The sequence below is a fragment of the Canis aureus genome, chromosome 34 (assembly GCF_053574225.1).
Source record: "Canis aureus isolate CA01 chromosome 34, VMU_Caureus_v.1.0, whole genome shotgun sequence".
Taxonomy (NCBI): domain Eukaryota; kingdom Metazoa; phylum Chordata; class Mammalia; order Carnivora; family Canidae; genus Canis; species Canis aureus.
In genome coordinates this window covers 16,822,330-16,838,121 of record NC_135644.1, presented here as the reverse complement: position 1 = coordinate 16,838,121, position 15,792 = coordinate 16,822,330, and the positions used below count along the sequence as shown (strand labels likewise).

The 15,792-nt window shown below is 38.2% G+C and overlaps 1 protein-coding gene across 1 annotated transcript in view; it reads right to left on the bottom strand.

Moving 5' to 3' along the window:
* LRP2 (LDL receptor related protein 2) overlaps positions 1 to 15,792 on the bottom strand; it is a 196,433-nt gene that overhangs the window by 122,731 nt on the left and 57,910 nt on the right. The window contains exons 5-13 of the mRNA XM_077883566.1: positions 15,549 to 15,659; positions 15,104 to 15,217; positions 13,751 to 13,867; positions 12,636 to 12,788; positions 11,477 to 11,596; positions 5,035 to 5,163; positions 3,207 to 3,376; positions 1,791 to 2,008; positions 480 to 686 (exon numbers count right to left, since the gene is read on the bottom strand). Of these exons, the coding sequence (XP_077739692.1) occupies positions 480 to 686; positions 1,791 to 2,008; positions 3,207 to 3,376; positions 5,035 to 5,163; positions 11,477 to 11,596; positions 12,636 to 12,788; positions 13,751 to 13,867; positions 15,104 to 15,217; positions 15,549 to 15,659 (1,339 nt within the window). The remainder of the gene's footprint in view (positions 1 to 479; positions 687 to 1,790; positions 2,009 to 3,206; positions 3,377 to 5,034; positions 5,164 to 11,476; positions 11,597 to 12,635; positions 12,789 to 13,750; positions 13,868 to 15,103; positions 15,218 to 15,548; positions 15,660 to 15,792) is intronic.

Sequence of the window (15,792 nt, the reverse complement as noted above, 5' to 3'; positions counted from 1 at the left end):
CAAGTCAGAATTTCTCTTTGAAATTTGAACTACATAGAGGTAGAGTGAAGTCCAATTAATTCCCACAAGATAATGTTAAATAAATAATAAAACTTATTTATTCACTGAGGGAAAATTAGTAAGGTAAAAGATAAAGTAATCTTTGGAAACAAACCATAAGGGACCCAGAAAAATAAACAGACTCAAAAATTAATGAAATAATGTGCTTCATCTAGGAGTTGCGGAGCAGTTATAGAGGAGAAATCAAAGAACAAATGCTCTAAGTAATATATAATGAGTATTATCAGGGAATTCAAGAAAAGTTTAAAACAACCCCCTCAAAAAAAAATGTCACTTCACACAAAAATCAACACAAAAGACATTCAAGATGTAATGTCAACCAACAAAGCAGTATTTTAATTCTGGTCCCTCTGAATCCTGCTCCAAAAATTTTATGTACTTTCCCCCGAACTTATGAAGCCATAAAAAACACTTCTTACCTTTGAATTCCATCGTAAGTTACAGTCTCAATGTAATCAAAACGGCAGTCAACCCAGTAAACACGCTTTGATACTATATCCAGAGTTATCCCAGCAGGCCATCCCAGTTTTGTTTTTACCAAGTCTTTACGGTTGGTGCCATCCATGAAAGCCCTTTCCAGCTTCGGTTCCCCAGAAAGGCTCTCCCAATCTGAGAAAAATAAATAACTACAGAAGACAAACAAAAGATGAAAGTCAGTTATTTTACAAGTTTGTCTGGAAAATATATTTTTAGGTTGTGTGTTTGGATCAATGGAAATTTCCTCTAGCTGATTAGAGAAGCACAGGAGTATAAAACAACAAAGAAAAACATCAGAGAATATGAGGGCCAATCGGGAGAGGCAACAACTCCAAATAGCAACTATTAAAATGCACCAATAGGGCAGCCTCAAAATTCATATCCATCTTCTTAACTTTCTTCCCTGATCCCTGGCTCTGCCTTTTACTTCTCTTTTTTACCCTCAGGAAAACTTACAAATACATTTTGAAATAAGCTATCAAACCATTTCCCTCCTTAATTCTCCATTCTAGGGCATAGTCCAGAGAATATATCCATTATTTTCAAGGAAAGACACCAAGATATCATGAAGTAGAAATGAATGATCACCATTCACCAACCCTTCAGCAGCCTAAAGTTCATACAACCATTTTAAGACTCAACTTTGAAAATCTAGGAGAAAGTCAAGTCTCTCATAACTGCACTCAAATGTGGACATGGGGAAAATTTAAATTTACACCTGGAGACAGGTAAGCATTATCAATCTTGGTGGGGTAATTAACACTGAACAACTTGTAAAGAGGTATTAGCATTGTCATCTTAATCCCAGTTTATAACAAATGAGTGCTAAAAAAGGATAGCTCCGATCTTCTTTCCCCTTTTTTTTCTTTTTCTCTTTTTTTTCTTTTCCCTTTTTAAAAAAATTTGCACCTAATTCATGTTAGAATGATAATGGTGAATCAAAAGTAATGTTCAGTTGTAACAACATTATTAGACTGAATCAGAACACAGTGTCCAGTCTCTCAGCCAGGCAAATGTGGCAAACACTAAAAATAAAATTCACACCCCCAAAACTCACATATTCATATAGTACACCAATAGATATATACTTTAAAGCTTATATGAATGGAGACATAAAATACATAAAATGTTCTAGTGTACAGACCCTATAAGAAATCAGAATGAGCCTTTACTTAACCCAGTGGATGCTTTACCTTTAGGGAGAAATAAAGCTTCAGAAATACTAAAATCAGTATTTTTTTCACATTACTTACCCAACAGTTGGGTCCACAGCAATTCCTCTAGGATGCCCCAAGTTTCCAGTTATAAGGATAATCCGATGGCTTCCATCCAAATTTACCATATCTATGCGGTTGACCTTGGTCTCTACCAAATAAAGTTTATTGTTAATCCAGTCCACAGCTAGATTCTCTGGATCATCAAGAGAAATGACTTCTTGGATGTTGAAACCACTAATGTCAACTGAAAAAACCTGAAAGAAAACCCAAAATTACACTTAAACATAACCGTGGGCACTGTTTTCCTATATTCATTCAGTATATCTATGTTGTAAAAACCAGTCATCAAGATTAAAAAAAGAAAAAACCATAAGATGCCTAGGTGGCTCAGCGGTTAAGTGTCTGCCTTTGGCTCAGGGCATGATCCTGGGGTCCTGAGATCGAGTTCTGCATCAGGCTCCCCGCATGGAGCCTGCTTCTCCTTCTGCCCATGTCTCTGCCTCTTTCTCTCTCTCTCTCTCTCTGTCTGTCTTTCATGAATAAATAAATAAAATCTTTAAAAAAAAAGAAAAGAAAAAATGAGACTTGTAAAAAATTCTGGGTTACTGGGGAGAAAAAGGGTTTCTTTAAAAGTATATGTAAGGCAAATATAAAAAGTTGGATTTCTTTAATCTTGCATTTCTAATTCTTGGTAGCTATCAAAAGTTTAATGAATGTAGAATTTTTTTGTGGAGGAGATGGTGATGGTTTGTTTTCATTTTTAGCTGTAATCAAATCAGAATTTTTAATAATCCAAATTCTCAGTTTTTAGAAATTTTATGCAAGTTACCACTTAATTGTATTAAAATTTTGTTAACAGTACATGGAAATGCAAGAAGAAATAAAATTCCATAACTCTTTAGAAGTCTCCAAAATTTATGTTTTGAAAATCTCCGTTGCATCACTCAGAGTTGAAATTAAATCTATCACACTTTCCAAATAAGACAGCATAATGAAATTTTGGCTGTTAAACAAAATGCTGTCAATATTTGTTACCCAATCTTCAATTACAGTTCCATTTAGAAGATGCAGGTAAAATCTGATTTTTATCATCCAAAGAAGCAGAGTACTTTTTACATTTTCAATGATCAAGTTTCAAAAATTACTACCAAATATCTATCCAGTTTTGAAAGAATGTCTACTATTTCTTTTAATTAGGCTTTTGGACTCCATTTCGAATAAAATTAAAAGTTGCTCAAGGCTAATCCATATAATAGACTGCTTTGTTTAATAGGTCACATGTAATAGTATAGCATGGAAAAGGTGCTGATTAACATAAAATATCTCAAGGGCCTTTTTTGTTAGAAAACAAAAGAACTTTCCCTTCCACTCCCCCAAAAATGAAAAACTATCAACACTTTGTGCTTGGGGTTCTATCAGCTCCCAAGCTACACTCCTGAAATTTCTATTTACCTTATCTTGCACGGTGTCAGTCCAAAAGACTCTCTGTAGGTGATAGTGAAAATCCACACCCACAGCCACTCCATGATTTTGAGACTCTACCAGTATCGAAAAGGTCCTTCCATGAATATCACCAATTAGCAAATCCCGACCATTGGAGAAGATAACGGAGGCTTGCTCAGCTAAATGTGAAGAAGGAAGGCATTATCACTCTTTCAAGTGAACAAACATACGCCAATCACCCTTTCAGGCAAACTTACAACTGATTTGCTTCCTGCCTTTCAAATACTTCTTCTATGTTATCTTATTTGATTTTAAAATAAACTTCTGAGGCAGGCATATTGGTGTCGTTCTACTCAGTTTACAGATAAGCAAACTGAGGCACAAAGATGCTTGATGAATTGTCCAAAATCACAGTAAGTTTGGAGCAGTCTACCAAGAAGCCGAGTGTTCTGACTGCTAGTCCAATGAACTTTCAGTGACACTGCGAGGAATGCATCAGATATTTTCAAGAATCCTCTATGATATGGGCACCTCACCAAGCAACTGCAGATTGGGTAAAGCACGGAACATATTTTATGGATTACTGGGAAATTCACTCTGAAAAACATGGCAGTGATGGATTTAAATCTGTTTTACCTACATATTCACAAGCATGCAAAATGATACATGAATATCAAGGTTTTCATCACAGTCTTGTTTGCAATAGCAAAGGATAAAAAAAAAAATGACATAAAGCCCATGAGTGGGGCATCAGTTAAATAAATAATATGCATCCAAAAATTGATTATTATGCCACCAGAAAAAAACAAAAAGAATGAGGAAGAGGACTCTTTAAAGATACACATTGATAGCAAAATGCAGCTGTACATATAGTTTACTCCCATGATCTGCAAAACCAGAATTAGATACCTATATTTATACATTCTTATTTATGTATTTAAAAATCTCTAGAATTAAAATAAACAATAATTATCCATGGGACAGGGAATTGGAGACGGGGCAGAGAGGAACTGACATGGAGAAAGACATTTTTATAATTTAAAATTTTTGAACATATTACTTTATTATCCTTTCAAAAATAAATACAATTGTTAATAATCAGCTGTACCAAAGTTAGTAAACAGCAAATCAGATATTTCTACAAAAAAATAACTTGGAAATGGGCAATTCATCAATTCTACGAGCAGATAAATTTCAGAAGGCCAAAGGAACTTCCAGACTACGTTTGAAAAAAAAAACAATTGGGGAAAAAAAAAAAACAAAGATCTTATTCAGAAATGCATGGTGACAAAATGGAGGGGAGGGGGGCATCATCTTTTAACAGATTTTTCCCAATCTGTACTACAGTACTTAGACTTAGATTGACTCCAACAAAATGCCCAGAATGAGGGCATTCCCCAAAATTCCAATACAAATTTCATAGGTCCATTTTGAATCACTCTTAAATTTTTCATAAACAATGCCAAAATCATTTTTATAGGTACTTGTCACCCACATTTGTGGTAGGTAGATTAAAATTTAAATGTCCAAGTAATCCAAAAAAATACATTCCACAATTAAATGTCGTAGATAACACAAAAGCTCAGACAAAAAGTAAACAAACTGCCAATTTAAAAAAATGACTAATGGTCATAATTAATAAATTTGTCCCTAATAAGCAAAATACAAAATTAATGTGGACCCATTCTTCTGGCAGCAAGGCCGCTCCTAAATTGTGATGATAAAACCCTACTATCCACATAAATTCTGGTATTTCTTATGTCATCTACTATGGAAGGAGGATATTAGCTGTAAGTTTCTAGTTCAGGAATAGAGCAAGTACCCTTAATTTACTTACAGGAAGTATTAGCTTTGCAATGCCGCTGATGCTCCAAGACATATCCTTCCGCACAGCGGCACTGATGGTGGCCAATTCGGTCTTCACACATCTGATCACAAACTCCCCATATCTGGCAATCATTAAAATCTGTCACATATGAAATAAACATTTGTAATCATGTTTACCAGTATTTTTTGAGCACACTCTGACAAAAATCTTGGAACAGCTACACAAGAATGTGGTGATACCTAAATAAGCACTGTCGAGGTAGCATAGATTCTAGGCATACAATAAAAAAATAGGAATTCAAAACAGGCATCTTCATACTATGGAAGATCCAAACGCATTTAATCAGCTTTTTAAAAAATCTACACAAAGAATAGTTTTACAGAAGATGCACAGCGCTACTTAGATCCACAGCCCCGTGGTATTGCATTTAATTTATTACTGTTGGTTTACAAAATACCTGAATTTTGGTGTAAATCCTTCCCTTCAAAACTATGCTTTCCGATTTGGAAAGCCACTAGACAACTATGGCTTCTTAAATTTATATTTAGATTAATTAAAATGAAATAAAATTAATAATTCCATTTCTTAGTCTCACCACATTTCAAGTGATCAATAGCTTTATACAGTCGGTGGTTACCATATCAGAAAGTATAGATATAACAGCACATTTCTACCACTGCAGAAAGTTCTACTGGACAGTGCTACATCACAATAAAGTAAGGCCTACCTTGTATCCAACCCCTCAAGAAGACACAGAACTGTTACTGCAAAAAAGTACCTGGAAATATCCATTTACCCAGCTGCCTTTCCTCTGATATCAAAAATTATAACCAAAATTAAATTTAAATTAGTTTTAAATTTTAGTTTAAAATTAGTTTATTTTTCTTAATAACTTATTATTAATTAATAAGTGCTCACTGAAAGTCCATTACACGACAGAGCTGTTCACTGTCACAGAAGTCCTAGTCCTACTGTGTAAAAGGAGATTCAATAAAGTTGACACATAAACAATACAACATGGGAGGAAGGGTACAGGTGGAACAATCCAAGATACAAAGTCTTCTCAAAGACTATACAGCTTAGGGATGGAGAAAATTGTCCCATCTTGGTCGCCTGGTGCCAAATATTTCATTGACCCTCCAAGCTCACATCCACTCTTCACCTTCCCTCACCCTGTGCTCTTCCCTGGGAGGAAAACCATCACAGCCTACACCAAGAGGTTCTCAGTAAATTATAATTTCTGAAAGCGTTTATCCTCGGGTCTAGAATTCTCCACATTTCTAGGATCTGATTACACTTGCAGCAAATGTCAGAGTTGTGAACTCGGTTCTATCTTACCTATTGGATGGCCTACCACCTCACAACTCCCCAATTACAAAGCTTGAGAAAGTCCTGGGATCAAGCTAATGTTTCCAATTTTCCCTCAAGACCAAATAAAACAACATGGGCCTGCATTATCTTTCTTCCCAAGGACTGTGACTAACCAGAGGAAAAAAATTAATCCAACTTGGACATGACAAGGTGAAAGGCGTGTGGGTATAAATGAAAGGCCCTTCGTGATTTATCTCTTCTGTGCCCTCACCTCAGCCCTGAGAAAGCACCACCTGAGGCTTCGCCTCAGTAGAAATGAAAGTACAGAATATCCGCCCTCTAATTCCCAGAATGTCATGACCTCATTTTGAATGCAAGACCGATGAGAATATGCATAAGGGTCTGGAGTCACCCAGGGAGCAGGAGTTCTGATGTAAAACAGAAGAAAACCAAAGGTGAAGAAGTCATAACTAGGAATTCTTGGGTGCTGGATCCCTGGGTGGCTCGGTGGTTTGGGTCCTGCCTTCGGCTCAGGGCGTGATCCTAGAGACCCGGGATCAAATCCCATGTCAGGGTCCCTGCATGGAGCCTGCTTCTCCCTCTGCCTGTGTCTCTCCCTCTCTGTGTGTGTCTCTCATGAATAAATAAATAAAATCTTTAAAAAAAAAAAAAAAAGGAATTCTTGGGTGCAAATGCCCTATCACCTGGGCTACAAGTACTTTAAAGGTTTGAACAAGTGTATAAAATCTCTGTCACTTTTAATGGCTGAATAAGATTATATTCTCCATTATGGAAGAAAATGAAGGCTAATTAATATCCACGATCAGCCAAAGCGGAAACAAAACAAAATGAAAGTAGACTTGAGGCTTTTCATGAGAATAGAAAAGTAGTGAAAACTGTATAAAATTCTAAAACACTACTTTATAATACACCTCCCACCCCATTACCTTTATCTATTTTTCTTTCCTTTTCACTCTTTGTCGCCTCGTACCAACAGATACCGCTTTGAAAATAATTCAAAAACCCCTTTTTAGCCTAGACCTCCTTGGACTCCCTCTGAACCATCTGGCTGTCTGAAATCCCACCATGCTGAATGACCTCCCTGCCCTAACTCTGCGCCACGATGTCATTCCGTCAACAAACAGCATGTCCTGTCAATCAGAAACAATAACCCCGGTAAACTGCTTCAGCACGCCTCAGAGGCTCCACAGCCAGGTCAAGACTACCAGGGGCAGATGAATGGTAGAAGGACACAAGATTTTGTGTCAGGATTACTCAATTTTATTCTTGATTACCACTGAGGCATTCAGTGGGGAGCCATGTCGAAGATGGCAGATGCTGCATAGGTTTCCAACACCTGAAGCCATGCAGAATATTACAGCCATACAGAGTGTTTGTTGAATTGAAATGCTTGAAAGAACAAGCTTGAAAGAACAAACAAAAACAATTTCCCTAAAAGCTCAGCTGAAACAAGTGTAACCGGTTTTATAATGTCACATATTAAAATTAAGGAGTTCTCTTTACAAAGAGAGCAAAGTGTAATCTTCCTTGAGATAAATGTGAAATAAACGTTAACCCAGCTTCAAAACTCAGGGGCAAAGAACACATCCTTGAAAAACAGGGAAGATCACAGAAAAGGTCTCTATAGATGGCAAGGGCCCTAACACAAAAGCCCTCAATTGCAGACTTTTGAGCTTATCTCCAAATGAAGTTATCTGTTCTAAAGTCCCAGGCACATACCACCGAGATTAAAAGATGTCATCATAGAAAGTTAAAACTAGTGCCACAGTATCAGATCACACTAACTTCCAGTATGAACTGGGTGTGTTCCATGAATCCTGAAATTATCTTGTGCCAGAGCATAACATTGGAATTTTCTATAGTACATTCATTGATAGGTGAGATGTAAAAAATCTTGTTATGACCATTTTTCATTTATTTCAGACTACAAAACAGAGAGGCTCAGACCTCTGACACACATGTGGCCCTAGACACTTAGAAATACAACCCAAAGCTCATCATAAACTTAGATATTGGGGGGAAAGTACTGGAAATGTGCTACCTAGACTCAAATGTGCCCCCCAAAAGGTGGGGGGCTGCAGGGGCTAAGAACAAGTGTAGGGCATCACAAGATTAAACTAGGGATTCTGAAAGAGCAATCACTTTTACTGAAAAGACTTCACGGCCTATCAAGTTCCGAATGCAAGGCAGCCCAGCCCCACCATCTCCTCTTTGGGGGTTGAGAAAGGAAAGAAAGAGAAGCTGACGGAATACTGAGAATGTGGCTTCTGGTATTTCTATTGGAATTCCTTTTCTACTAAGAGAAAGGAGAAATGCCTAGAGAACTAAAAGACTGGAAATCAAATTGGCAGCTGGGTGGCAATAAGGGGCGGGGGGTGCAGAGTGGAGGAGCCTGACATTTGCCAAAGACAAAGGAGCAACCTCACACCCACGGATGAGCACCACCCCAGGGGAAAGGGGGTGCTGGCTTCGCAGCAATGCCAGGCAGCACAAGCAGGGGTTCCAAAGTCAGAAAACCACCTAATAATTGAGGTGAAAAATATGAAAATGTGAAAAATATTCATAAATTACTTGAATGCATCTCCAATGTGATGCATTGTGATGGTGATAATGACTATGTTGGTAATAATAAAACACAAAAAAAAACCCTGATTTCATTTAATGCCTGCTGCAGATCACAATTTTTTATTTATAAAATGTTTTCAAATGATTAAAAATTTGAGGGCTTAAGTAATTCAGAATTGTCTCTGAGTCTTCAGAATCTCTTAGGGTGATTTGCATAAAGCACAAGTCGTGTCTTATGTTCATGTATTATCTTGTAATATGTTTTATATTCAACAAGAAACTATACTGTAACTTAAAAGGAACAATCAGATCGTGGGCAAACTTTGGAGCATGGTCCAGATACCAGAAACCTAAAATTACCTCCGTTGAACACCAAAAGGACAACTTCACTTGGATTGTTTAACTGGATAGAAAAATCTCATTTTTCTTGGCATATGACACATAAAGAGGCCCATTATTATGGTTCTCAAAAATCCTGGGGAATAGACTTCCTCAAAAGTTCCAAATGTGTAAACCGAAGTTAATTTGTGGCATTAATTTTTTTCTGGCTGTGAGTAGTTATTAAGATCAATCATATTTGATAAAGTATAATCACAAGCTGAGACTAAAGACTGAATATGTTCATCAGGTTTATCCAAATTCAGTATTGTTGACAAAATTATATTATATTTGGAAATTACTTCAGGAGGAGCACTTTTGTAAAAGTATTTATGTATGCTATGTCTGTTTTTATTCAGAAAGAAAGCCCTGAAGAATCTTATATTTTTTTTAAAGATTTCATTTATTTATTTGAGAGAGAGGAGGGAGAGAGAGACAGAGAGAGAAAGAGTGCACAACCAGGGGGAGGAGTAGAGGGAGAAACAGACCCCGCCAAGCAGGGAGGCCAACAGAATCCCAGGATCATGAACTAAGCCAAAAGCAGAGGCACCCAGGTTCCCAAGAATCTCATATTTCTAAGAACTATAAAAAGAACACAAATATCTTGGGAAGATCTGAATCATCTATCTTTTGGAAATCCATAGATGGCTACCAAACTTATTTTTTTTTTAAGATTGATTGATTTTAGAAAGAGAAAGCACAAGCAGGGGTGGGGGGAGAGAGAGAATTTCAAGTAGATTCCACACTGAGCATGGAGCCAGATACTTGGGGTTTGATCCCATGACCCAGAGATCATGACCTGAGCTGAAACCAAGAGTCCACCACTTACCAAACTACACCACGACAGGCACCCCTACCAAATTTAAGTTTAATGAATAATGATTATACAGTTGCCTTCCAGGTGCCTTTTTACCAATACCAATTAAAAGAAAGATTTTTTTTAAGATTTTATTTATTTATTTGAGTGAGAGAGTGAGTGAGAGAAGGGGTGAGAAGGAAAGGGAGAAGCAGACTCCCCACTGAGAAGGGAGCCTGACGCTGGGCTCAATCCCAGGACCCTGGGATCACGACCTGAGCCAAAGGCAGACGCTGAACCAACTGAGCCACTCAGGAACCCTTTTTTTTTTTTTTTAAACCCCTTTGGACACTTTCCGTAAAAGGTTTATTGTTTACATATCAAAAATCAGAAAGAAGGAGGGGCACCTGGGTGACTCAGTTGGGTAAGTGTCCGACTTTTGACTTTGGCTCAGGTCATGATCTCAGGGTCGTAAGAGCAAGCCCCATGCTTGCCCTGGACATGAAGCCTGCTTCAGATTCTCTCTTGCTGCCCCTCCCCCACCTCTAAAAAAAGTTAGAAAGAAGGAAAAGAAATCAGAGTATTAAAAATCCATTGTTCAAATTCTAAAAAAATTAAAAACTGATACTTGGCCATAGTAATTCTCCCATCATGAGACCCCCATCCTCATCACAGAAGGATGCAAAGCTAGCTCACATCAGAATCAGAACTTTCCTAGAGGGAGAAATCCTTCTTTAATTCAGATAAGAGAGATGCAAGAAATATTTGGTGCACCAGCATCTAGTTTAATGCCAGCCAAATGAAGGGAAATGATAGCATTTGTTCTTGAACAAAGCTTCAAGAAGCTTCAAGAAGAGGTGAAAATCAATTAAATTAACCACCAGCATGGCATGGGTACTGACTGGCCACTGTCGTCAGCATAGCAGCGAGCTGATGATTCACTGCTGTTAAGTGACCACTCTTGTTGCTGGGTCCTGAGGAGATTGGAGTTTCCTGGAGAAGAGGCCAAAGGAGCAGGCAAGGGTACTTCATAGGTTCAGGCAGCAGCTGTTTACCAACCACAGAGATGTATTAATACAACCAATATGGCCATGCCAACCCTGCTTCCAAAGACTTCTTCCTTCATCAGGCTGTAGACCGGTATCCACGTAGCTAGTCAATTCACTCAGAAGAACCACACTTTTGTCTTGTGCACCTCAAAAAGTTTCTCCAAGTTAAAACTTCACATTGTCCAGGTTTACTATGGAGACTGTGTTACTCTTGGTTATAAAGATCACCACGCCTACCCACAAGCACAACCACCTTGATGTTGGAGATCATAGAAGCCATTGATGCCGCAGCACTGTGACGAAACACTGGACACTCCCATCTGTCACTTACCGACACAGTTGTGGGTATTATTTTGGTCAACGATAAAACCTGGTGGACAATAACACATCCCTCCACTGGGTGACATGTGGCACTGGTACTCACAGCTCAATACAGAACACAAATTCACATCTAAACAGAGAAAAACACTTTGTTAAGTGAATTGTGACCTCTGGGCAAGACTGGGTACTATAAAGTAAACGTTTCTTTTAATGAACCTAAAAACTAAGTAAACATGTAGCAGAGGCACAGAAATTACTAGCATTCAAGCTTTACTACAATATTATGCAATAAAAGTTCAATTCATATTTTTAAAAAATAACTCCTTTTAAAGTTATAACTATGTGCAAGTATACATCATCGTAAGTGTCATTTACAGAAAAATCAGGTCATGAGTCTTTTTTTCTACATAATAGAAAAAGTCAAGAATTCTCAAGTGACTGATTGAGAATAATATTCAACATGTTAACCATGGCGACTTCTAAATTACTACTAGATAATTTATAGAGTACACTATTGTCAAAATAAAAGGTATAAATTGTATTCCCTTACAGGACCATTAATTATCCACACAACTGATGGAGTAATGGTGGGGGGGATATTCTGCAGCCACGGGGGGTGGTGGGGGGTTAGAAAACTAATAATTCAAGATGTATTCCAGGGACCAGAAGCTTCTTTTTTTGAGTATAGCCAAATAAGACTTTTCCATAAGTATAAGCCAGGGAATAAATTCTCCAGAACACCTTTAGAATCACCAAAATTGCCATTAAAATAATTCTGCCTGGGTAAGGAAAAAACACCACATATATTTTGAATCTGGGCTTGGACAAATTATTTATTTTGGCCAATAACACATTTAGCAAACATGACCTAAGAAAGGTTTAAAAGAGCTTGCATGGTAAGGTTCACCTTTTCTATTACCACAAGGAAAGATACTAGCCTGAGCTTTTATTGCAACATCCTCGACATGTGAGTGAGCTGCTCTAGGCCCCAAGAACTTCCTAGCCAACCCACAGAACTATGAGGAATATTAAATGTTTGTTTGTTTCAGCCAGGAAGTCTTAGGATAGTTATGTAAATAATGATACTCTCTGTATTTGGGGATTTATCTATTACAGAAAACCAGAAACATCTTTATCTGAAAGCTACCCACATAAATTTCCATACTCACCACAATATCGCCCTTTGGTGCTATTGTTTTCGTCTTCTCCTTCTGGACAATCTAAAGTCCCATCACAAACATTTGCAATTGGGATGCATTTTCCAGACTCTGGACAAGCCCATTCGCCTGGGTAACATTCATGAATACGGTGTGTACTGCTTTCTGCAGGGGGAGGAATAAAAGAGTCACAGGACACATTAGAGGTGGAGCCAGCTCTTTTTAATCCATAAGTAAGAGAGAATATACATCAGTGGGCAAAAGAAGTCGACAAGTGCCTAAACTAGTAATTTCTAACTCGACTACTGGTCTTTTATTGGGATTCTAAGAAGTGGCAAATGGAATTATTTGAGTTCTCTTCTTTTTGATTTTTTTCTCTTTAGTGGAATGTCAACAGTGTAAGAAAACCTATGACTAAACTGTAGGAAGACTACTTCTTGGAACACCAAAACCAAAGGATCTTCCCCGTGCATCACTCTTATGATACTTGCTTTATGGTGTGGGTGTTAGTAACTTCTGAACTACTGGAGGTACACCTTGTGAAGGCGGTGAATATCATTGGAATTTCCCTCTCAAAGAATCTTGAAACAATTCTCTGGGTAGTAGCCTTTCCTGCAACTACCACTCCGTAGTGCTTTCTCACGTATTCCCCAGGTGGCCTCTCTTCTACCAGGGGATGTCTGTGACTCATATGGTTAAAAATCTGAATTTGAGAACAAAAAACTGAACTGTTACCAAGGTGCAAAGTCATTTTTAAAGGTTATAAGGTCAAGGAAAATCACATTTCCCTCTCTTTTCCTTCCTTCCCCACCTTATTTCTTTTATACAAATATACCTAGTTAAAATAAGCAGTCTCCAAAGGAAAAAGTCAGCATGTTATAGAAGGGGGACAGACTGCCTCATCTATTTTGCTTTAATGATAAGAGGGAAGAGATTATAATTATAAATTATAATGTGAATTCATTGTCTTTTCAAGAAAAGCTAGTGGAGTCTCTCCTTCTTCCCCACCTACTAAGTTACTTAAATCACAGCCAATCCTGAGACTTGCTTGTCACACAGATAGTTTCTAACCAGAGAAGTAAGAATACAAGTGCTGGAAAAACAGTCAGACTCTGTTCTCCTCTTACCACATCCATTTTCATCTCCATTATCTTGACAGTCATTCTCTCCGTCACAGACCATATTTTGACTAATGCAGTAGCCGCTGGCACAAGTGAACTGGTTGCCTCTGCAGGTCTCATAGGCTGGAAGGAAACAACAGCTGCACTCCAAAGACACAAATCATTTGGGAAAAATCAAAGAGTTCACCTCACTGCTTAAACTTCTGCCAAGTATCTTGACAAAAAAAAAAAAAAATACCGGAAAGAAAAGGAGGAAGAGATAGAAAAAGAAGGGGAAAAAAGGAAGAAAACATTACAGCAGCTTTGGGTCAAGGAAATGAACTCAGGTGCCAGTCTACATTTCTCAAGATTACAAACAAGGCAGAAGGCAGTGTGCTGTAGGCTGACACAGAGCTAAGAATGCAGATTGATAAAGGTGCTACAGGCATAGCGATGTCCACTGTGCCCAGACTTTGTCACAAGCACTGAGACTGCTCTCCAGGACCAGATAATTCTGAGTCACCCATTCCATGTTGTCACATACTGTTTAATACAGTCTCTGAAATAAACCCATGAGCCAAGAGGGAAATCATGTATGACTCCTAAAAGGTTAGTGAATATTGAATAGTGAATATTGAAAATATTTAACAAGGGGTAGGTGCCAACCAGTCAAAACAGGTGTTGTGACAAATCATAACATTCTGGTAAATAAATAACTACAGAAAGGTGCCAACTAATTTTATGAAACTAGTAAAACTCTCTCACAGAGACTTCAGACTACATATTCCAATAAAATGAGTCCAGAGTTGGCAACAATGAGAGGTGGTTTGCATTGCAGGCAGTGACACATGGGGAAAAAAAAAGTAGGGTCAGAGTTAAGAAGCAGAGGGAATGAAAGCCATCTGCACCACACTGCAACTTTCCTATCCTTGCAATTTCAATGTGGTTAAGAATTTCAAAGTAACGAGGAGAGCTAGGACCACTGCTCTTAGGGAACTTCCCTCTCTTCAAAGTCCTTCTCTCATTCTCCTATCAAAGTTATCAAAACCATTGCTGAAGTATGGGTAATTTGAGAGCCAAGTGACATAATTCACCCCACACCCTTGTAGCCTAAGAGAAAAAATGCACACTGTCCATCAGCAATCCTTCAACTCTACACAGATCCTTGGAAGATAAATGAGCCCAGGTCTAGCTACGCTACTGAAGCTTATGCCATGGGCTCTAAATGATATTCTGGCTCCATCTGCCATCAGACATAGTGACCCTTTTGTTTGAAAAGCGTGGTGCATTCGTAAAAACACAAACAAACAAACAAACAGAAAGAGAACAAAGACAACAACACTCCTAGCAACCTGACCCAGCAAAAGGAAATCACCGTACTGCAAGAAAGTTCATCACTGCCGTCTTCGCAATCGAGGTAATGGTCGCAGACGTAGGCACGAGGGATGCACACCCCGCTGTCACACTGGAACTCGTGGTGTGAACAGACCTTAGCTGCGACACAAGGGTAACAAGGGAAAACAGAAAGGGAAGCTCAGTTCCACTGTAGCCATTTAATTTCACAAGAAGATTCTGTCTCAAGTTTGAAAAGAGATTTTTTATTATGCAGCAGCATGCTGGTAAATGTTTAACAACCAATTCTCCAGGAACAAAAAGGCCCTGACTTGTAGTGTTTGCCAATTTCCATGGTGCAAATACTCCCACCGTGGCTGACTTTAAGCTACCAACATGGATTCACTGAACACATATTCAAGAAGAGATTGTGTAATCGGCCAGTATAAATGAGCCTCAGCATACCACCGCAAGTCTTGTACACATTACTTACTGCAATTGTTTTCATCAGAGAAGTCTCTGCAGTCAACTTTCCCATCACATTTCTGACTGCTGTTATAGCAGGCTCCATTGGCACAAGTAAGCTGTTCACACGTTGGGTAGTCTAAAAGAATGGAAATAGCACACAAATCTTAAATTAAGACATTCCCTCTGCAAACACTTCTTAAGTGACCGCTACATGCTAGACATTAAATGCTGAGCATATATTGACCAGGTCTCTTCTGTAAATCACAAAC